Here is a 23,900-nt window from a genome sequence, read left to right as displayed (position 1 = left end):
ATAAATACCTTCCAAAAAACGCAATGGGAGGAAAACTCCTGCCCCTGGAAAACTCTAGCCTAGCTTTATTGAATATTCCTGAGCCTTGTTGCTATTAAATCAAGACACAAAAATAAGATGAGTAAGGTTTTCTCTGAGTTTATGGATGTGTAACAAGAAAAATTTCCTTTGGTCTGGGGCTGCCCCTTAGTGTCCTGCTGAAGAACTGCTACTGAGCACTTCCAGATCTCATGCTAGCAACGACTACCACAGTTATTCAACCTGCAGGGCCCAAGGCAGTCAAACTTCTACCTGACTGCTTCAGGACACATGTAGATATTTCACTGCTGCATATTTACAACAAGCTTTGCTATCACAAAGGGTCTTCATTATCAGCAACAAGCAAAAAGAGAAGTAATATCATTAAAAATTAGAGAGAAAACAAATACCACAGAAGCTGCAAAAGGTCATTAATTTGTTTTCTAATGCAATGAGACCAAGAACCCTGAAGAGGGCATTGAGGGCCAATAGATGATCAGGGTATAGAGAAAGAGTAAAGAAGTTAAAGAAGATGAGGACAGAACAGAAAACCTAAAAAAAATACTTGGCATGTGTGTTCACTATGGTGGAGCTTGGGGAGGTTCCCACAGAGTAGAGAAGTGGGGACACAGTACAGGACCGTCTCTAACTGAAGCACAGGTAAAAGTTGTTGCTGGACAAATCCTCAAAACAAGCAGTAACAATTTGTCAAGACTCAACGGTATCTACCTTGGGGGTCTAGAGGAACTCAAGGATGGACGAACGATCAGGTCTGCCCGGGAGCCTCTCACTTCAAATCTGCCTCAGGACCGCAGCACTGGAATTGGGCAATTTTGTCTATTTAAGAAGGTTCCAGGCAATATCCAGAGAACTGCTAAACAGTAAATCTGCTGTCCGTACTGGGTGGAGAGAGAAAGCAGCCTAAAAAACAGAATTGGCGGGAACATGACTAAATACAATATACTGCAGAAAAGTTAAGAGAAGTCATAAGTCAAATCTACTGGCATTCCCTGAAGGAGTCAGTGAGTGGGTGACTTCACTGATTACAGTCTACCTTTATTGCCACAAAGCATTCCCTCACTCTGAAAGAAATGAGGCTGCCATGGCACTAAAGGAAAAGTCTCACGTAGATAAATGACTAACTGAAAGATAGGAGATAAAGAATTCTTTACTAGTTTTTACAGCGAACTGAAATCACCAATGGAGCCCCACAGGACTCCATGCTGAGGCCAGTGCTATTCAACACAATCATTAATGATCTGGGAAAGGGAATGAATAGTGAAGGGATAAAGTTTTTAGTTGCTATTAAGCTCTACAGAGGGACAAATCTGAAGGCCAGCTGTGAAGAATGCAGAAGGACCTCATGGTACTAATTGGATGACATAAAGTGGCACATAAATTCAATGTAGATAAACACAAAGTGACATGGGGTAAATCCATTTTTTGTGCACAGGCATGAGCTTTGAGCTACTGTTAGGATTGACGAATGAAATTTTGGGATTATTGCAAATTTCTAAGAAAAATGTCTGGTAGAGTAACAATCTGAAAACAAACGGTTTTAGGAAAGAAATAGAGAACAGAACAAGAAGCGTTCTTATGCCATTAGATAATTCCAAGGGGAGCTCACTTCTTCAGTATCCTGAAAATCCTGCTCATCTTCATTAAAAAAAAAATAAAGTAGCATTAGAAGAGGTACAGAGAAGAGCAGCAAACATGATCAACAGTATGAAGCAGCTTCTGTATTAGAAACAACTAAATATGCAAGGGCTCTTCAGTCTGCAGAACAACGTAACTAAGCAGGGATGTGAAAGAAGTCCATACATTCATGAGTGGTATGGAGAAGGTGAGTAAGGAGCAATTATTCATGGTCTTTTCCAATACAAAAATAAGGAGACACAAAAAAAAGTTCAAAACAAACAGAAGTAGATTTTTAGGCTATGAAACTGCTTGCTATGACAAATTCCCAGGAAATATTTATTGAGGACTGCCAAATACAAAAGCATGTGTCATTGAGACATCTCTGAAATGCAAATCACTGGAGACTGGGTGAGTATTCTGGGGAAGCATCATCTTGCCCCACTCTAATCCTCCTTCCTAAACATCTGCTATCACCCACTGCTCCTAGCAGGTTACTAGACTAGAAGCAGTTTTTGTTTGACATAAAAGGTCACTTATACTCTTAGGTTAAAAAAATATCTCAAGAGCAATGTGGGAATAACACTAGTTCCAACACAGTGTCTTTCCTGGAGGGCTGTGTGGTTACAACAGCAAAGCTGTCCCAGTAATACTGCAACAGGGAGAAAATTCATTAAAAAGTCCAAAGTAGACAAAACAGTCATAAACAGTTCCAGAACCAGCTCACAGCAAAGCAAAACTGTAAGCAAAAAGCACTTGTAATCCTCCCAAGATGTTGTCATTGCTATTACAGCTGCTGTTGTTCTGAGGCATCTACGCTAGATAAGTGAATTCTTGATGGCACTAGGAATGGAGCTGGAGCAGCTCTGACAGTAGCAACGTGTGTCTCGGCAGAAGGCAGGCTGATTGTTAAAAGCTGATGTAAATGGAAAGCCAGAGGAAGAGTCTGTAAGGTACAGTTGGTTTAATTATCTTTAAAAGACAAGAAAATTAAGTGGCTGTTCCATGTTTAATGAACACCATAACTGATGACATGCATGAGAGAACCAAGGACAGCTGAGATGGTGAGAGGAACAGAGAAAGCCAAGCAGCCTCATTTTCTCTTCACATCTTACAGTTTACCTAGAATTTGGAGGGTCGCGTTTTCTTTCCATTTGGAGGAGAAGCTGAGAACACATAGCCCTGTGCAGACTCAGTCAAGTGGCACCCAGCTGGCATTGCCCTGCTATGGTGCCTCCATCTCTCCCATTTGCAGCACAGCACCACAGCGCCTGGCTGCGCTGCAGCTCACGACCCAGCCAGCCCCACGGCAGGTTCCTCCTCCGAGCCACAGTCTGGAACAGGGCCCCGTTGCATCAGGCAGCGTGATGTGCCCTGACCTCCTGGGCTCCACATCGGCCTCCTGACTCACACACTGGGCACTCTCCCGTCTCATACTGCTCTCCTATAACACATAAGTCAATTCTGTTGGATTTGAGATGCAGAGAGTCTGCATGCAAGCCCCGGCTCACATGGTGACAGGGAATATACCTGCTTTCAGGGCAACATACCTCCCAGGCAACATACCTGTTTCCTAGACCACAACTCAAATGATGGCAGCAGGTCCCATGCTCCAGTGTTTTCCAGCACTTGCTATGGCCAGCGAGTTTTGTTTCCCTGCTCCCTCTCTTCGCTGTTTTTTCCCTCATCTTCTGCCCCTCCCAAACAAAATGGCTGTACAACCTTTCCGCCTCTGCATTTGCAGAAGGAGAATCCCCCACTTCCAAAACCTCAGCTTCAGCAGACCTCATCAGGTCTCACTCTGCAACAAGAAGTTTTCTAAAGAGGTGGTGCATCATTTCCCATGATCCTGCTATTCCGTAGGCGTGAGACCTGTTTTATATGGCTGATCTTAGCCATTAGCTCACTTTCAAGTCCAGTATAGATGCACAGAAGTAGTCTGAATGGAATAGATTTCAGCAAACACCTCTAATGCCTAAAAGCGAAGGCATTAGGTAAATGTTGGAAGAGAAGAAATAGACACAAGTGACTACGAAACTATTACTCAACCAATACAGATCACAGCTAAAATATATTATTATCATTTGGAAATAAATTGGAATAAAATCACTGAAGAGAATTAAAATGGGTGAGTAAAAGTTATGACAGATAGAAAGCCCACAAAACAATTATCTGCTTTGTCTATGTGCTGCTAAAAATAGTCATCATGTCTGCTGTGGAAAACAGAGCAATCATGCATAAATCCACTTAGAAATTTGCTGCTCCGTTGACTTCTAAAAGGATGAGTAATGTCTTATTGCTCTTACCCTGTTTTTTCAAGTATCCCTACAACAAAGCCTTGAAAGAGATGGTGCTATATCCCGACAATTTCTTTCTCATCTCCTGTCCCCCATGGTGAGTGATATTCCACCTTTGATCAGTGGGTCTTCTCTTTACTTCCAATAGCCACATTAAAACTGTTTAAATTCTTTCTCAGCCGCAGAATGTTACAAAAGTTGCATTCAGACACTGATTCTTCTGAGGTTTCTACACTTGTTATCAGCAAGATTTTGAGAACAGTTACATTGTACCTTCTAAGAGGCATATTTTTCAGGGAAAAGAAATTCATCTACAATTAAAACTATATGAGTTTCTGTTATTTGCTTTTCAGACCTATAAAAAGCTATAAAAGGAGAATGTCAATGACTGATATTATATGAAACATTTTCCAATTTAAGCTTTTAATTTCTTTGCAAATATTTTTCTACTTTGTGCAGTGATTTTTAGAGTGAAATCAGGTTTTTCAAACTGACCTTTTTGAACTAACTCTTTTGCCAGAGCTTAGAAGGTTCTTTAAAGGTTCATCATCCCTCTGGTATTTCAAGAGAAGTTAGGACAATTGAAACATTGAAAAAAATGCCAAGTCTGGTATTAAATGAGATTTCAGATGTGCTTTTGACTATACAAAGCACTGCCACCCCTGGACTAGAAAGGGTGATGATGATACCGCCATCCTTCCTTGCTCCCTTTTTCCAAAGAACTCTTTGTATTAGGAAATTTCTTGTTTTTAATCTTCACTTTGGTTCAACAGAACATTACCTAATTCTGCTTCACACAAGGTTTATCTGCAGATCCAAATTGCCAGCAGATTCCTGGGGGAAAGTAAGTGCTACCAACTTCTTTTTCTTTGTGCCTAATTGGGTGTTTAATTTAAATATGTTCGTTTTAGCACAGAAAAACAAGTATCTCTGTTCTCTGATGGAAAGAAGTATTACACACTACTTGGGTCTCCTTGGACTCATACTTTGGCACAAGTATGGCATAAAATAGTATCTTAGGAGCTGTGACAGCTGCATTAGCTGCACTGTTCTGTAAGTCAGGTACCTTTGTAAATTCTGCTGACATGGTCCATCTTCCAAAGGTCATTGAAACAGCAAGTAGGACAGGCACTGATAATGCTTGTTCTAAGGGGCATCTAAGTAAAATTACATCACTCACTGAGTAAATGAACAATAACTTTCTAACAGCCAAGATTACAGCTGTTACTGACCCATGGAAAGCTCTTAAATAATGATATTACAAGCATCTAAATTTTTTTGTTTGTGCTCCCCATTCTTCATTCTGGAATTTACTATCAAGAGAAATTTGCGGTAAAATGAAAGGCAGATGCTCTCACCATCTCCTTTAATAACACAGCATTTCAAAGAGCCCCACTGACTGGACGGGTCCACCACTCTCAACTACCCCGACTCGCCTGAGATGATGGGTCGTAGCTCCAAAGCTGCCTTCCAGCCTTAGTCCTGCCTTTGATACCAAACAGAAGTGTTCTTGCAGCATCTTGCAAGAGTATTACAATTCTTCATGGAAGACTGGTCAAAAATGTACAAATGGGACTCTGCCCTCACTCAGAGGGTTGAAAAGATTCATTTCTTACATAAGAAATACATTTGTTTCTTACTTAAGTCTACTCTCAACTTGGGAAGCAGCCTGAGTTACCACCTTTCAGCAGCGCAGTTATTTGTAGCTACAATGGCCCTGGGTAAACAGGCACTCAGTTACAGCCAGACATCTACAGGTCAAGGAGCACTCTCCACAATGGCAAACCTCACACAGGGTGTGAAAATAATGAAAAAATCAACAATTGCTGAAAAAAATTCTGCATGTCATATTATTTCAGAAAGCTGGGGATGACAGGAGATAAACAACAATACCTCTTCTTGTTCAGATAGGACTGTGCTTGGAAGATTTCAATTTAACAAAGTTTTAGATCAGAAAAAAAGAGAGAGACTGGATGATATCATCAGAATATCCTGCTTCAGAAGGTACCTTATAGGAGACCTGTATCTGTCCCAGGCAATCTGCTTCCCTGATCTTAAGCTTAAGAAGGATATTTAATATCATCTGTTAAGTGCTGCTTCTCCTTCTTTAACATCAGATATTTTTGTGTGCTGTGAAATGGACCATTACAAAACTATCTGCACAGCACAAGAAAACCTGTGTTAAGTCCTTCCCATTTGTCCATTTGTTAAAGACAATGTGCAGTATCAGCTAGAAACAGAAGAGGGAGCTTTCAATCACAGTATCAGCTTTTTGCTGTTTTTAGGAAAACAAAACAAAATGTGATTCTCTATTTAAAATTTCATCCCCTCAAACTGCAGCTGAAGAACAGTGTTCTCTGTCAGACCCTGAACGTCACTAATTCTACTGAATTTGGACAGGCAGCTTGGCTGATACCTTACAGGCATCTCTGCCCTTTGTCTGAGAACTCACACTCCCACGTCATGCTTTGTGCCCTTTCTCCGCTGATATGGTACTAAGAGATTTCCCCATACTACAAGTTTTCCCAGGCTAGGAAGTTAATGTGCAAAAGTGAGGGTGCAAATTTACAGTGAATGTTCTATTGCACAGAAACACCCTGCACCGAGAGTCAAGGAGATACTTACACCTCTGACTCCTACTCAGCAGCCTCAGCTCCTTGTGTAAGTGAATGGAGGGGTAGATGCTCTGGGAGGAAGGAGGGAGGCCGTTAGGTCAGATGTGCTGAACTGCCCTTCCTACCCATATAGGATGTTTAAATACCGAAACAGAGATGTGCGACTCCCCTCCCAACTCCCAGCTAGCTGTGAGGAGCTTGCTCTGCTCTTAAAAGGGAATAAACTGCCCCACACAAAGGGACTCTGGGTGCATGCTAAGAGAACCTGTGAATTAGCTAGCATATGATACCTGTATAGGTCAGTGCACAGTTAGGTATCCCCACTGTGTAGGCAAGCCCCCCCAAATGGCTCCCAGGCCACATTGCCCTGTGGAGCCCCTGTTCCTCCCTAGCAGGTCTGACGGGTCTGGTTTCAGCACCTTTGGGGATCCTGTGACCAACAGTGTGTCTACAGTAATTATTTGTCCTTAATTTGTTTAAATGTAAAACCTCATAAGAAAGAAAAAGAGATCGTGAAACAACAGGGCTGCTGAAATCTCTTTTATCTAAAGACCTACTATCTCGATTTGAAGTGTGGGCAGTGGACGCTGTGGCCTGTAGCAGCAGTGCCGGGCATCGCCATTTCCCTGCTTCTGGCCATAGTGCTCCATGCTGTACCATGTCCTAGAGCCAAGCCCTTCCCTATCAGCAAGCCAGACCCCACCATTACATGGAGTTACCAAAGAAGGCGTTGTTACTGAAGGCTGTCATGGGCCAGGGCCTCCACACGCTGGCTCAGAAGAGCATCCTCCTCCTCATACGGGCATTGAGGGACTTCAGAGACTACTCCATGTGCTGCCTTGAGCAAACCAGGCATCTGCAAACAGCCTCTTGCTGCAGAAGCAGGGGAAAACTCTTCCTCCAAAACATCATGACCTACCGATAGGATACATGCCACGCCTCATATCCAGCACCATTCATGCTCCCTACCCAGTCTGACAAATGTGTTCACGTCCCCCTGGCAGAGCCAGAACAGACAGAGATGTCTGCAAAGACGACTGTCTATAATGAGATTCCTTCCTTGCAATGAGGACTGGAGTGAGGGTCTTGTTAGAGGTGAAAGTAGGGTCCCATATGCCAGCAACAGGAGAAAGTGGAGGATCTTAAGTGAAGAGAAAGTGGCCTACAGTACCATACCCTAGGAAGGTGAGGGGAAAGGAGTCTCACATCTTGTGGAAGTGCCCAGTGGAAGCTGGCAACTCATACCAAAAGTATATTTTCTATTTGTCATAAGTAGGTCAGGCAGTGCTACCTTGCCTCACTGTGGTGGTGTAAAGGCCCTCCTCATAACAAGCCCCAAGGCCATCTGAAGTCGGGGATGAGGACTTGTGAAGGGAACTGTGGAATCATTCTCTCCCTCTCTTCTCTCTCGCCTCCTGCTTCTCCAGCACCTGCTTGGCTACTACCACAGATTTAATTTTGGAAAGCTCACCGTGGGTTGAATTTTATCTACACTGGAGCCAGCTCTACATCCTCCAATAGTAAAGCAGAGCAAAGCCATCTTCGCTCTTCAGAGACATCAGCCAGAACAGCACCCCGAGGACCACCTTAACAGTGATCATCTCAGAGAGTTCCTCTGTGCCATCAGTGACTGACCCTACTCATCAGACACCTACGCAGGTGGACACTCTGGGAGGTCAGTGAGGCTCCTCAGGCTCAGCAACTCACCCACTGGCCAGCAACAACTCAGACTTTTATTCAGGAGCGTCTTACCAGAACCACCATTTTCCTTCCCTTCCTGTTTCACAGTGAGTCTGCTAATGTAACTGTACATAGCCACATGGTGAGCTTCCAGCTAACCAATCCAATATACACAATACAGTACTCATAAATTATGACAGGGCAATTCCACAATTTCATTTTACGATCGTATTTTACCATCAAATCACTGTACACAGCAATAGCACCCTCTGCCCATCTCACAAATAGCATCACCACAATACATTGGCATTACCAGCTGCCCCTATTGTACTCCAGAAGGGAATACGGAGACATCAGTGATTTTGACTGTGAACCGTGTTGCTCAGTTCATTCACTCGCAGAAAAACAAACAGGTTTGCCTCACTGGGATTCAAAGATCAAATGTCAAGGGGTCATGGCATGTCAAACTTTAAGCATACACTAGTCCTGAGTCACTGCCTGCCAGACTCCAGAGAGCACTAGAGTGTCGTGTTCCCTTCCCAGCTGACACTGCTGATTGACTGATCTATTCCTTCTTGTGTCTTCGTCATATCCTGCCTGTCTTTTGGGAATGCATGACATAGGACACACTTTGGGACTCCTCCTTCTTCAGAAAACTCCCTCTACTCATTGCATCTTTTTTAGAAAAAGAATTATTTATGTTCTGTGAGCTATTTATTTCCCTCATTTCCTTTTATTCAGCAGGTCAACCTCTCCAAAGGCCCAGTGCAAATGGGCTCTACTTCCCCACATCCTGCAGTGGATTATGTGGCAGTGCAGTCCCCAGCACAGACATTCAGCAGGGGGAAAGCATGTGCCCTGCTGCTAAAACACAGCACCAGAAACACTATCCTGAATTCAAACACAACGCAGAGAATACACAAAGGCTGACAACATCCCTCATTGCAAAAACACATCCACACATCACTTCCTTCCTGTGTACACCCACGCTCTGAGACTGACAAGCACTCTAATGGGGAGGAAAAAAATCAAATAAACCGTCCTATATGCTCAAACTTGCATGTGCTGAACACTCAATTCCCAGCAGTTTGCTTCTTGAAGCTGAAGCACAAGGTTGAAGTGCAGTCACTGAAAGAAATGTAACTGTTAATTGCACTAGACATCCACCCAAGTGCCAGCTCAAACTTCATTCTCAGCCACAGCACTTGTCACCTGATGCATGCAAGGTTTGACAGTTAAGATCCTGCCAACCTTAAGAATTTTTACACATAGATTTTCAGAACTGCCATAAATGAGGGACAGCATCACTCTCTGTCCACTGTTTCCACAGAGTTGTCTGCTTTAACTGACATGTCATTGGGGCTGCCTTACATGGAAGCAACCAACTGACAGAGCTGAGGGTTGTTACCCTACCGAGTGATTTCTCTTACCTCCCAGATGCAGGCGGGTCACACATAGGCTCTTCTTCTCCTCCCACTCTTTGTTGTCTTGCCTCATTACACAGAAGCTCATTAATGCTTGTCACTGCATATTATTAACTTCTTCAGAACAAACAGAGGAATAAGGCTTAGTCTATGTGATGAGCGTGCTAGACCGTACAGGTAAAGCACTCCAAATGCTGATACAACTTTAGCAGCAGAACTGTGCTTCACAACCAGCATAATAATCCCATGGATACCAGGGGAGCAAGTTCTACTAGTAAAAGTGCAGTCTCTGGGTTACAGCTACATTAGGACTCTTGCTAGTATGGCTCTGGCAATCAGAGATCACACCTACTCTCTCCCTTGGGCTTTCTGAGGGCTGTGAGATTGTTGTGGCAAAGCACAACACCTAGGTCAGCTTTCAAGATAAGCTCACTCGAGTAGCACACAGCATTTAACGGTTAGCAGCACAGGGGACAGGGAAGCAGGGTACACAAGAGATGGAAGTGGAGACACCTGGCCCAGATGCACAGTCAAATTCTAATTATCTTTGCATTTGCATACATATCTTTGCAGCCATTACATTGAAGTGCAGACACTGGAGCTTGGCTCAGACAGAATTTACTAACTCAGTTACATCAAAGGTACTCCCAGCTAGTGCTAATAGGTGTTGGCAGCCTTGAGCTGACTCTGTTCTGGTGTCTCTGCACCACATGTCCCAGCACTAACAATTCCAGGTGCTTTATGAACTCCAACACAGCTATGAATCCAAGCTACCTCCATGCAAGCACAGCACTGGGCATGAACCAGATGTGCCTTTCCCCCTTTCCCTGGCCAACCAAGAACCAGGCAACCAGGGAAGCTGCTGCAGGCACACTTAAATGACTGTGAAGCTTATGTTATGCAGGCTAGCACTGTATCAGCTAGTCCTGCAAGCAAATCAGCCCAGTATCTCTGCACTGCACTCAATGCACCCTTCACAATCACTAGTTATTTTTCCATTATCCAAAGTACCTCCATCCCCTTTGGCCTAGATAAAAGAGAATTGACTACATAGTCAGCTTGTTGTACTGGTCTTGCCAGCAAACAGCACCTGGAGAATGTTTATCTCCAAACCTACAGAAGGTTATCATCCATGAGACAAAATATACGTGCCGTATCCTCTTCTGGCTGTTTTTTGAGTCAAAATGGCCGTGACTACTGTGCTTGCACTGAACTTAATGTTATTGCTGTATGTTAACTACATTCAGAGTGCATGTACCAGACCAAATACTTCCCCAATGAACCATGAGTCCCAAAGGCCTCTAAAGATAGGTAGGCATTACACTACTCAATCCCCAGGACAGCTACACCTCTAGACACATGCTACATGTCTTCAATCATTAAATTGTTGTTAGTTAGACAAAATGAATACCAAAATTGATGGGCCTGGATTCATCAAGGAGTTCTAAGAGAACTCAGGGACAAAACAGTTGAATTACTAACAGAAGTGTGTTGCCTCTTGCCAACATTTCCAACACTGGGTGCCAGTGCTATAATCTATAATTTTAAAAAAGGTTCTGGGGGTCCAGGGAACTACAGTCCTGCAAGCCCAAAATCTGTATTTGGCAGATTAGCCTTTATTATAGAGTCTATAATAAAGGACAACATTAAGGAACTTCTGAATCTTCCTGGAAAGAGTAATCATTGTTCTTGTAAAGGGAAGTCTGACTTTGGATTTCCCAAAGGCTTTTAAAGAAATCTAAGAAGCCAGGAAATAAGAGGGAAAGTCGTCTCATGGTTAAGTAACTGATTACAAGATGGGAAACAAAGGGCAGCAGAAAATGGTCTGTTTTCACAACATAGGGAGATCACCAGTGGAGTTCTGGACCTGTACTCCTCTGCATATTCATAAATGGTCTGAAAAGGGTTGAGCCGTGAGGTATGAAAAGTCTGCTGAGGACACAAAGCTATTCAAAATAATAAGGACTAAAGCAGACTGCAAAAAATTGCAGATGAACCTTGCAAGACTGACTGAGCAATAAACTGGCAGATGAAGCTCAGTAAAGATAAGTGTAAAGTGAGGTGCGTGAAGGAAAAGCATCTTAGCTTGACACATAAAGCTATGAGTTGCAAAGTGACTGTAACCACTCAGGAGTGAGAAGCTGAAGTTGTAAGTAGTTACATGAAAACATCAACTCAGTGCTAAATAGGAATAAAAAAAAAAAACAAAGCAAATGTTAGGGGCTATAAGGAAAACAACAGGGAACAAAACAGAAGCCATCATTGGGTCATCTATGGCTTGAATACTGCATACAGCTTGGTGACAGTGTACTGGAATGCAAAGGGCTCAGAGAAAGGCAACAGGATTATCCAGTGCTTCAAATGGGGTCTGTATCAGGAACGACTGAATAGGCTAGGACTCTTCAACTTGAAAAACAGCTGAGAGAGAGGATATAAAAGAAGCCTAAAAAAATCACAGGCGGTACAGACAAGGCAGTGAGGGATTTGTTCCATCCTCTTCCCATATAAGAACCAAGAGCAATAAATGAGGATCATGGATCCAGGTTCAAAGCCAAAAAAACAAAAACCAAAAAAAAAAAAAAAACCAGAAGAAAAGAGGAAGGGGGAGATATGATACATACTACTGTTGTTTTTATTCTTCTCTAGGTACTTGCCTGTAGCTACTTTTTTGTTGCTGCTGTGAATGTAGAGTTACAGCTTAACCCTCCTTTGCAGCAGCTCTTCTCACAGAGTGCAACATGTTACTTAGCTCCTCCAGCCTTTCTTTTTTTTCTTTTTTTTTTTTAATGAATTTCAGAGTACATTTCAGCAGTTCCACGATGTATCACTCCCATGGTGCAAAGTCACAGCCTTCCCTGCTGACATCTTAGGTGAATCTGGTATGTTGGCCAAGTGCCCCATGCAGCAGTTCTGCCTGTTTTTTTGACACATTCCTCGACACCTTGTCATCCTGCAGACCTCTAAAGCCATAGGCCAGCTGATAAACTCCGCTGCTGCTGGGCAGAGCCTTGCTCTGAGCCAGCAGAGCCGCTCCTCTGGTCTGAAAGGCTTGCTCTCAGCTGCTTCGGAGGATAGGCAGAGACCTTACAGCTCATACACTTAAACTTGCTCTGTAGTTTCACAGTGCAAGCCAGTGCTGATGGTGAGAGGTGCAGTCTTCCCCTCTGCTCGTCCAACAAACCAGACGAAAGCTGCTCCAAGTCAGAAGGAACCTTCTCCTCCCTCTCTGCTCCTGGTTTAACTTTAACCCAAAACTGTTCACTGATTCAATGCACCACAAGGCCACATAGGTTTGTGACAGTACAAGCAAATACTTCTCAAGCAATCGGGTGAGAGGAAAGACTAGACCACACCTTTCAGCTGCAGCACTTGCCTGAGCTGTTTGTGAAACTATGGCACTATGCACCTAAATTAAACTGATTTCCAGCACCCACTCACTTCCATGGATATTATACAGATCATTTTTGTAATATCTAAACCTTAAAATGGCCACAGATGGGGAGTGGGTTTTTTTTTTTTGGGGGGGGGGGGGGTGCGGGGCATCTTTTAGTGCCTACATTCCAGATTAACACCCTCACTGATTAAGAATATATTTATTAATAGTTGAAGACAACCACCTTTATACCAATCAATCCTGCCTGAGAGTACAGTTCCAAAAGAAGAGTTAAGCAGCCACTTCCACCCTCCTGGGCTACATACTCTTGCCCCAGCTGCACAGACACACAATTGCCAATTCAAGGAGATGATTCAGATTTCTTTAATTTTAATTAATCATTTTCTTTAGTGCTAGTTTTCAGCTGAATCGGTTCCCTAACCTGCTTTACCACTCGGCTGCATAACAACCAGTGCTCAAGAAAGGAGGGGAAGAAAAGAAACACTATTGTGGCATGACAACCCTCTAATAATAACGAGTTAAGGCACTTCAACCATATGTACGTTTCATTGATCTTTGCAACCTTTTTACTCCATTCTGTACCACAGACACCCAGCCCAGCTTACCTACTCCATTAATGGGAGCAGAATTGACCCTTCATACTAAATTCAGGATGAGGATTTGCATTGCAGCTAGAAATGGTAAAACTCCTCATATCAAAAGCTAGCATTTACATGCCCACAATTTGTCTCCATTTCAAAGAGAGGTAAAAGAACAAAACAAACCTAATAAGGGTTCCTATTCTTTATACAGAGATTAGTTTACTCTTCATTGTGCTTGGATTGCAGCAAAGTAAGACACACCTGCAGCACTGTTTAGAGGATACAGATTGCAAAAGCAGTTGGATACTTGATTAAATTCTCAGTACCCGTTCTTCTCCTCCTAACTGCACAAGAGTCTGATGCAGAAGAAGTTGCTTGCTCACATGCAGTAGAAAACAGATTCCTCACTCCCCCCCCAGATAAGACACAAAGCCACATAATGTCGCTAAAAAAGGAAGGAAAAGCAGAAAAGACAGTATTAGTCCACATTAAAAAAAGAAATGAGTAAAAATATGTTTTTAGCTCCCTGTGAGAACAGTCTGAAGCAATAAGCTTCACCTAGATGGTTGTGGGCTCCCTGAACAGTAATTACTCTAAAGTGTGCCTCTTTTTAAAATCGTTGTATTAATTAAAGCTTTCCTCAAGAAGCTTTTAACTACACTCTAGTAATATCTAACTGTTATGCATGTCACTGGCAGACCTCCACTATTACTGCATATAAAAGACAAAAGATTCTTCTTTGCAACCTACTTTCTCAATCCACAAGCAAGGAAGGCTAGAAAGGAAAAGAGGTAAAGCAGACCAAGACTCCCCTTTGCATGAACTGCAGCAGAGTGATGCAATTGTTTGATAGTCCCCAACTCTGATTCCACCAGTGACAAGAAAGGAGAAAGAGAGACAGTATAGATACTTGCCTTATTTGGAGCACTTCTAATTACATAATGATAAGAAATGCATCTTATGATAGTGAAAACAGTAGAATCTGGAACTGAAACCACTAAATCGGGTTAGAGAAATTTTTAATAGTCTGGTGTGGAACAAAGCAAGTGAAGCTGCACAATGCACTGAGAAAGCTATGCTCTCACTGACGGGAAGTTAGAGAAGGAAACGTTTTAGATATATTGAAGTCAATATAAACTGCTATATAAGATGACAGATTCACCAAGTCCTCCATAAGACTGCTACATTAAGCATATCGTTTTTCAGCAATTTAACAGCCATCCACAAATCACAGGCGATATACCCTTGTGGTATTACGTAGGCACACATACACAGTTCGCAACCTTTACTGCATACAATCTGCAACCCTTGGACTCCCGGCAGGACACTGGTAGCATTCCATCGCACGGATGGGATGCCCTTCCGTGGTGTTACTCATTACTGAATCTACAGTGGGAAGCACATGGACTTGGCTCTTCAGCAAGGGAAAGGACATTCCCATATTCTGTTTATTGCACACACAGGATAAGGAAGCTCCCCTTCCTTACTCTCCGTATTTAAAATGATGAATGTTTCCCATCTATATACCAGTTGTCTCAGACTACTCTTTGGACCAAAGACTTTTCTGTTTGGCTGTGTTTAAAAGGACCCACTTATAACTCAGGCTCAGATAGGTCACTGATACTAGTGCACTTGGTGAAACTTATCAGGAGTGCAAAATTTGAAAGAATGCATTTAAATCCTACCACCAAACCTATACCCATCAGCTTTTCAGATTAAAAATAAACATGATTTCACATTCCTGAGTGGTCACACATACTGTGGATGGGAGAGGAGGATTTAAGATACCTTGGAAATTCAACAGGTCTGAAATTCGGTATCTTGTTACTTCTCCACAGTTGCAGCTTGTTTCCTTTTAGCTCTCTGTTCCCCGTACTGACCTCTTTTTAGGAAAGTTTTGCTCTACTGAAATGCAGCATTAGATGATTTTACTCAACCCATTTACATGTTACAGCTACGGTTCTGTCAGAATTCTAATTCACTCTTACGAATAACACCTTTGTTCCCTGAAACAAGGTAATGCAAACTGGAACTACGCAGCATATTGAAAAGTGTTTGATAGCATAAAAGAAAACACCCCACTCAAACGTGTTATAAAAAAGTCTTATTTATATATCTTAAAAAATATAAGACATCATACAAAAATCAAGTAGCTATTCATCAGAACTTTGTTAAATAACTCCATTTAAGATCACGTACTGGCAAGTGTTAAGTAACAGTTTGACTACGTTTATAATCTCAGCTCACACATTTTATTTATCTCGGTGCTAGCCGATAATAAGTTTGGCTTGCCAGCTCAATAGGATAACCCTACCAGGCTTCTACCATGTTAGTTATACAACATGAAAACTCGGAAAACAATATAATATTAGAGTATACTATGGATAATAAACAGTCATGCTGCTGGACCTACAGTGAGATGGTGAAATAGATTCTCCTTTCCTTCTCCCTATGGTTTCAAATAACGTTCAGTGGAAGCAGGTACACAGAGCAAGGTCCTATATAAACAATCTGTTCAACTGCTTAATATATTACAGTTAAAGCCAAACAAAACAGAATTTCTCTGTTAATTAAATATACTAGTAAGAGTACACAACATTCTAGAGACGTTATGCATTTTAACAACTTTGATATTGAAGAAAGATGTCTTCAAACACAGCTCATTTTAAGGCCAGCAGCACTTTTGTAGAGCATCAGAAATGTCACGATTTTTTTTCAGTCTAGTAGGAAGGTCCACCTGCTGGTGATTTCCATACAGAGTAAGCAGTTACCAGTTCTGAAATTAAGACTTCACTGTGAATCAAAACGCAAACCTGTTTCTTTCTTCAGACTCTCTTTCACAAAATAACTTTGTCACTTACATCCTCTAAGCAGTACTAATAAAGGTTCATTTCTCTCCCAACTCAGTAGGTTGATTTAGTTGTCCCATTTGAGTTTGAAGAATAAGAATTGGATTTCTTGGGATATCTACCTGATGAGAGAGACACTTGCATCCTCCGTGTTGTTCGCACACTTCGGCAAAGAAGAGCATTTTTAAGGTTGTCTCTGAAGTCTTTTGAAATATAGTAATAGATGAATGGATCAATACAGCTGTTCAGAGTAGAAAGACACAGTGCAGTTATGTACGACACATACAAATAACTCTGGCCATGGGTTTTCAGCAGTAAATAGTGCACAACAAGCAGCACATTGCTGGGTGTAAAACAGATGAGATACATGGCTAGGACAGTAATAATAAGCTTGATTGCTCTTTTTCGTTTCTTTCCAGTGTTTATGTCTGAAATGGAAGCATTCAGAGTCTTTATCATTAGTATGTAAGCAACAGCAGTGAGGAGAGCTGGGAATAAGAAGAGTCCAATTGCGAGGGAGAGGAAGTAATTGAACAGGTCATGAGCCAAAACATTTGCAGGCAACACATCATAGCAGGTGGTGATGTTAAGATGTGAAATGTAAGTAGTCTGATTAACAAGATACAATGGAATGGTGCCCAACGAAATCAGTATCCAGATAGCAAGGGAGATGCCCAATGCAATTTCAGATTTCTTTCTTGAATGCACTAGGGGGTTCACTATGACCCAATACCGCTGCACACTGAGACATGTCATAAAAAGAATGGAGCAGTACATATTTCCATAGAAAAATGCAACAAGTACTTTGCAAAGACCTTCACCAAATAGCCAATTATTGCCATTTACATGGTATGCAATCTTCAGGGGGAACCAGACAACAAAGAGAAGGTCTGCCAATGCCAGGTTAGCCATATAAATCACAGCAGGATGTTTTTTCTTTGTTCTGAAAAAAAAGACCCAGAGAGCCATGGCATTGCTTGGCAAGCCAACGACAAAGACAATGATATAGACTATGGGAAGAAAAACTGTAGTCAGCTTTCCTGTAAGGGCTTTTGCTGCAAAGTCATCCACTTCATATGACTCTCCGGAGGCATTACTTGTATTTGGAACTATGTGGCCAATGAAACTTCTTCCTTTTGATTTGCTGGTTCCATTTCTCTCTATAAAGAAATAAAATAAAAATACTGAAGTTATTGAAGTAGAGACTATTTTTTCTTTGCTGTTTTTTTCCCAACTAGACAGTATAATCTATTCCAAAGAATTAAAGACAATTTTTCTTCCCTTCATTTTAGTTTATTACCCAAAGACAGCTATATCCCTAGTCAAGGATTACATCAGCAACCAAAATGCTTTTCTGCCTCACATGACTGATATAAAAATACCACATTAAAATGGTGTCAGGTGCTCCTTCCATCAGGACAGTTACAACAGAAACTGTTCCAAGTACCCCACGGCACCACTGTCCTTTCACATATCAGACCCAGATTATCCAAGTGCTGGGATTCGTAAAACTTTGCAGCAGGCTTACAATACAAGTACAGTTAGAAGTGTCCTCGGTTCAGACAGGGCCTTAAAACCAGTTATGCATAAAGAAAGCATACTGTCCTCAATCAGACTAGCTTGAACTGAAACTGCCAGAATGCAATGCAGAAGGCTTATAAACAAGTGACCTTCAAGGAAAGAAAGATGCATGCTACACTGTACTTGAATTTAAATGTGAACAAACTAACTTTGTGCATGAAGGTGCAACAGGGCTGATCATCTGGGATCTCCTTTCAGTTCAGACAAAATGGTTGGGTAATCTCTGCAGTTTCGGTTCAAATCACTAAACTGATACAGCTGACAGCTGTGATTGCTTTGTACATCCGAAAGCTCTCACTTCGTTTTGCTCTGTCTCTTTGAATGCCACAGGAACCTATAAAAGCACATCAGCAAGCCAGCAGTTCCCGAATGTCCGTCTTGTACAACAGGCTTCAGATGACTCAGTCCAGAAACCCCCCTGTGACATCTTCCATGCCCAACAGCCCTCTTGCGAAAACAAGTTTAATTGCACAAAAGGATACTTTCCATGAACTTGCTCTGCCCCATAAATCATACACCTGCCAAGCAAAACCGCACGAAACCTGACCGTCTGCGGGAAAACCTTATCTCAGTCTCTGTCAAGATTTGTGGATGATTTTAGCCATAAAAAACAGGAATATAGAGTCTTCTTGAGCAAGTAGGTTTGTGTACAACAAGGCATGAACAGAACTGAAAGATGTCTCCTTTGCTTTTCAAAACAAAAAATGCTTAACCTTTACATTTTAAAGTGCAAGAAAAGAATCCTCACAAAGGAAATATGTAAAGAATCCACGAGTATGCATGTTTCCAGTATAGCTTCTAAAAAAGAAGAAAAAAACTCACAACTTTAGATAGGTGTTACTTTAGAGTTATTACTAAGCAGTATAATGTACAGTATTAAAGTCCTGTCTAGACTGCTAGATCTCCTATAGAGGTATAAAAATACAGCCATTCTTTAGAGTTATAAGTGTTCTGAATTAGCGCTAGCTCCATTTAACACAGGTCTGAAGTTCCAGGCACAGGAAAGCTTCACTGGGAAACGGAGGTAAGGTATTGCCAGTACAATTACACAACAAATCTTTGTAGTAGACTACATGAAGTCTATGCTGAAGACGTCTAAATTGTACAAACAAAACAAGAGTCCTAACAAAAATAAGCCTGAATGCCAAAGAGTCCTTTTGGCCTGTATGAGGTGTACTTACGACAAGGCAGAATTATACCAGCCCTGCTCTCAGATCTTCAAGTGACACGATTATGTCAGCTATATCGTTAAAAGATTACAAATCTTACTTCTGTATTCCAGGAATACCAGGTTTCTAACTCAAGCTGCAAATAGTAAAAGCCATAAAACCAGCTTGAATAACATTGCTTATATAAACGTCAGATGTAAAAGACAAGTAGCTAAGCAATGCATCCTTCCTTATGCTTACAGTTTTGCTGAGAAAGGTTCCAGAGTTACTTGAAAGCATACCCTTTAGCGTAAGCTGGTAGCTCTTCTCAGAGTACAGTAGCAAAATGCAGTGTACAGTGCTATGTCAAGTAGATGTCCATCAATAACTGGTTAGTTTTATCAAGTTCCAGTCATACTATTCATATTCCCAGTTTCAAACACTGAAATTTTTGTGGAAAACTGGCACAGCAAATACTACCACTTTGTTCTTATTAATGTTTTGTGAGCAGATGTAAAGCAGCGCTTTGAAAGAGATGTTCATAGGCTAGGTTGAAAAAGTAAACAAACATGATCAAAGAAAACCTAAAGTGTCACCAAGAAAGCCTAAAGTGTCAGGGTGACACAAAAGAACAAGAACTCCATGAAATAACATTGATTAGCGCACACACAACTTGCGACTTAGTTTTGCCAAGAGTGATAGAATAGAGGCAAAGATTTGTTTTGTTCTTTTTCTGAATGTGTAGTCAAACCAAGTAGGCATTCTTGACTTCAGACATCAAGGTTTGGTTTTATGCTGATTTTAGGTAGAAAATGTTTTGTTTTCATCCTCAAAACTTCTGATTGCAGATACTTGGCAGATTTTGTTAGCTCATGCGGCATGCATACTGGGAGGCAACCGTCTCCAGTATCCAGTTTCTCTTTGCAGTTAGCACTCTCGGAGAGAGCAACCAATCCTTTGTTAGGTATGTGCATTTTCTATGTCCTCTTCTTACTCCTTCTCTTCTTTCAGTTTTCCATAACAATTGAGAAGAGTTCTCCTCCAAGCATGGTTTCACCCTGACTGACTCACATACAGAGAATGCAGCTGACTTGCTAATCTGCCCACGGGAAAAGCTTCCTTAGCATCAAGGGGACAGACATACTCTCCTCCCAAGAGGAAAACCTATTTCAACACATTTGCCATTTGTTCAGAAGATATGACCTACTGCATACCAGACTAAAGCTTATGCCTTCCCTGCAAATACAAGAGTGACAAGAGCATAAAGCATCCAAATGAACTAGTTCAGGTCGAAGCAGCAATACTCACTATACCCAGGACTAAGGTTAAGATAACCCTGGTTCTTGGACCTGCAGCACAGATTCACCATAACTCCATAACGGCATTAGCCTGCTGAAAACGGTCACAGTCAGGTCCCCCGACTTCTCGTGCATCACTCTTCCAGCTCACCCCACTTCCCACCACCAGAGCACCAAGCGCCCAGCTAGGGCATTTTTAGGCAGACTACTTGCCCCCCAAAGCCGATTCTAAATTGCCACTCCTTTCCCCACAGTCCTGCACCTGACATCAAGAGTCATTCATGATCTCGTTAGCATCAGAAACTTCACTCTGAACAATAAGATTTGCAGCAAGCAGCCTGTTGATTTGTACCTCCTTAAGATTTTAAGGTGAATACCACTTTTTTACTAAAACCTACAATGGCTCTAGACAGCACAAACATGATGGTTCTCAAAAAGATAGTGAAAAGACAAAAGGCCTTTCCTGACTTGCACAATTGCACTGGTTTAATAATAGGCATTTTAAGCAAATTTAATTAAAGATGTTAAACAAGATGCTAGATGGTCTCTCTTTTTTTTTTTTTTTGTTTCAAGTCCGTTTATTATCAATTTAGCTTTAAATCACTGAACCAAAATGTATCACACAATAAACCAAAATAAGAACATCTACTATTGGCATGCAGTTGCCCACAGATGATGACCATATATTGAAAATCTGGTGTCTATCTGTTAAAAAATATAGGATCTACCATAAGTTTGGCTCCATTATTTACACAGCCTTTATACACACGTTTATCATGTAAATAAGCACTAACGTACAGGAGGAACGAATACAGGAGAGCACAGTGCAAAGAGCATGTGTGCAGACAGCAATACTATAAAAGGTAGTGAAACATGACCCTTAAGGCAGTGAAATGTGAATAGTTGTCTCTTTTTAAAATCATTTATGTTCATTATGCAATTATATAAACTAGCAAAGATAAGCATTAGGCTTGAGAGGACATCCTAGTTTTTCAGAGTTGGAAATAATTTCGAAGACTCGGTCTTTAAGGGCTCTTACATATCCTAGGCAATTTGATAGCTGAGAATGAAACCACCTCCTCAAAGCGATGCTGGTGGAGCAGGTTACCTGTGCCACGGCCGGCTAATTGCGAGGCCCGCACCGCACCGGGGCCCCGCAGCCCCCCGCAGCTCACACCGACTCGGAGGCGCGCACGGCCGCCTCCCCGCCGAGCCGGCCGCCGCCCCGCGGGGGCACCGACACCGCCCGGCGGGACACGTCCCGGCGGCGCGAGAGCAAGCGGCCAAAGGTTTCGCAGAACGCGCAGGAAAAGTTAATGCCGAGCTCTCCAGTGCCACTTGCGCACGGCGTGTTGTGCCTTGTTTCTTCCCTCCAGTTTGGCACCGGAGGGCAGCTTTTCGCTCCGACCACGCCACGATGCCGAAGGGCCGCCGGGACCCCGCACGCCCGCCGCCCCCGGCTGCTCGCTCCGGCCGCACCGCGTCTGTCACCCAGCGCCGCGCTGCCGAGCGGAGCGGAGCGCGCAGCCTTGCGCCGCGCTCCCCACGGCAGGGCTTCGCCGGCAGCGCGGGCAGCCAAGCCGGCCCTCGAGCAGCCCTCGGCCGCCCCCGCCGAGCCGTGGAACCCCGCCGGGCTCCCCCAGCCCGGCCCTGCCCCGCCGGCCGGCGCCGAGCGGCTCCCGCTCCCACCCCCGCGGCGGCCCGGCCGGCCTTGGCTCTCACCTGCGGGCGTGGCGGCTCCCAGCAGCGCGCACAGCAGCAGCAGCAGCAGCAGCAGCAGCAGGCACAGCCCGCGGCGCCCGGCCATGCTCCCGCCGTCCCCGCCGCGCTGCGCCTCTGCCGCACGCCCGGCCAGTTTCGCCTGATACCTGAGCAAGGAGTGGGCGGAGGGCGCGGCCTCCGGTACCGGCCCGGCGCCAGGCGGGGCCGGCCCTGGCCACGTCCCCCGCCGCTGAGGGGGCTGGGGGCGCTGCGGGGCGCGCCTAATATGGCGGGGGGAGCCCCGCCACAGGGAGTCCGCGGCCGCCGTGAAATGGCGGGGGGGGGTCGCGAAGTGGTGGGGGCACCGGCTGAGGGGGCACCGGCCTGGGGCCTGCGCGGGCCGCGCCGGGCCCGGAGGCGCCCCGCGCCCGCTGGGGCTGAGCGGTGCTCGGTTTGCCGTCGCAGATGGCCCCTGCGGCAGGCAGCGAGCCCAAACACCCTGCTGGGAGCCGGGCCGGGAGGGAGGGAGGCAGCCGGCGCCTCCCGGGTGCCCCGCGAAAGCGGCCTCGCCCCGCAGCGCTGGGGCTGCCCCGGCCCGGCGGGGATCCCCCGGCCCGGCGGCGGCTTTTGATTTTATTATTATTATTTTTTTGGCCCGAGTGCCCCACGTCCCCCGCAGTCTTCTGCAGAGGCGGAAGCCAGGTCACAGTTTTGCACCATAGTCCTCCAGTTCATCTGTTGCGTGGAAAAAATACACTGTGAAGTAATGGGTCATATTTACAATGTGACAGTGTTTGCAGTATGACCTCTTACTGTGAGTAATGTCTGCGATTTAGAGATGAAAAAAATATTAAAAAATCACCTTCATTGTATTCCATTAATGCTGTCCGTTATCTTGACTCTTAAGAAAAACCCTAAGTGTGCACATAAATACAAATTTTATCAGATCAGCATTAAGTAAAGCCAACAAAGGTGTTGTTTGAATGGTCATATAGTTGGAGGCTGTTGGAGTTTATACAAAATTTCTATGTGAATTTAGCAGACTAGTTCTTGGCTACACAAACTAAAGGGCTGGAGGGATGTTTCATCAGACAGACATGTTCCTGCTGGCTCAAAGTGCTACCTTGTGTTTGCCTAGTATTTTTACTATTCTTCAGGATGTTGTCCTATGTAAGACAGGCAGGAAAATGTTCAGTGGTTGGTTAACCCTGAATGCATTTGTGGTACTGTGTTGGTGACACAACTCAAGAAATGGGCATTTTCAATTGTCAGCCTCTCTCAAGCTCAGTGTACACCAACTTCCTTGTATCCTTTAATTTTTGCAAATACTGATTCTAGGAATAATAAAATTCAGCACAATCCAATACCAGCAGTGCATTCAATTTGCACACATGAATAGGAATTTTAGAAAGGTTTTTAGGTTTGTAAAATCAAGCACACAAGTTATCAAATTCCACATTCAACCCTGGTTCACACCTCTAGACATGTATATGGTCTGCAGTTCATGCAAAAAGCAAAAAAAACAAAAAAAAACAAAAAAAACCAAGCAAATTTATTGCTAACTGAACACTGGGTATTTTGGGTAGTGACCCAGGCAGGGGGACTGGAGGCAGAGGGACCACCACTCACTCAACTGTGGACATGCACTCGCCCTGCCTCCCTGCCCAACACCAGCGAGG

General features: G+C 43.5%; 1 protein-coding gene across 1 annotated transcript; it reads right to left on the bottom strand.

The window, feature by feature from the left end:
* Positions 1 to 15,733: 15,733 nt before the first annotated feature.
* LOC112987105 (proteinase-activated receptor 2) lies at positions 15,734 to 22,489 on the bottom strand. The gene is made up of 2 exons (XM_026106805.2): positions 22,243 to 22,489; positions 15,734 to 17,653 (listed from the first exon to the last, which is right to left on the bottom strand). Exons 1-2 carry the CDS (start codon positions 22,325 to 22,327, stop codon positions 16,548 to 16,550), a joined length of 1,191 nt encoding a protein of 396 aa, XP_025962590.2. The 5' UTR covers positions 22,328 to 22,489; the 3' UTR covers positions 15,734 to 16,547.
* Between the last annotated feature and the right edge of the window lie 1,411 nt (positions 22,490 to 23,900).

The sequence above is a fragment of the Dromaius novaehollandiae genome, chromosome Z (genome assembly GCF_036370855.1).
Source record: "Dromaius novaehollandiae isolate bDroNov1 chromosome Z, bDroNov1.hap1, whole genome shotgun sequence".
Classification (NCBI taxonomy): Eukaryota; Metazoa; Chordata; class Aves; order Casuariiformes; family Dromaiidae; genus Dromaius; species Dromaius novaehollandiae.
The sequence above is the reverse complement of the archived record's forward strand: the minus strand, read 5'-3'. Positions and strand labels throughout refer to the sequence as shown.

What these genes read in the sequence shown, in the direction of transcription:
- LOC112987105 (XM_026106805.2), bottom strand. Translation starts at nt 22,327, where the DNA reads ATGGCCGGGCGCCGCGGGCTGTGCCTGCTGCTGCTGCTGCTGCTGCTG. An exon ending in GGGAGCCGCCACGCCCGCAG is followed by an intron (nt 17,654 to 22,242) that starts GTGAGAGCCAAG and finishes ATTTCTTTATAG; the next exon opens with AGAGAAATGGAACCAGCAAA.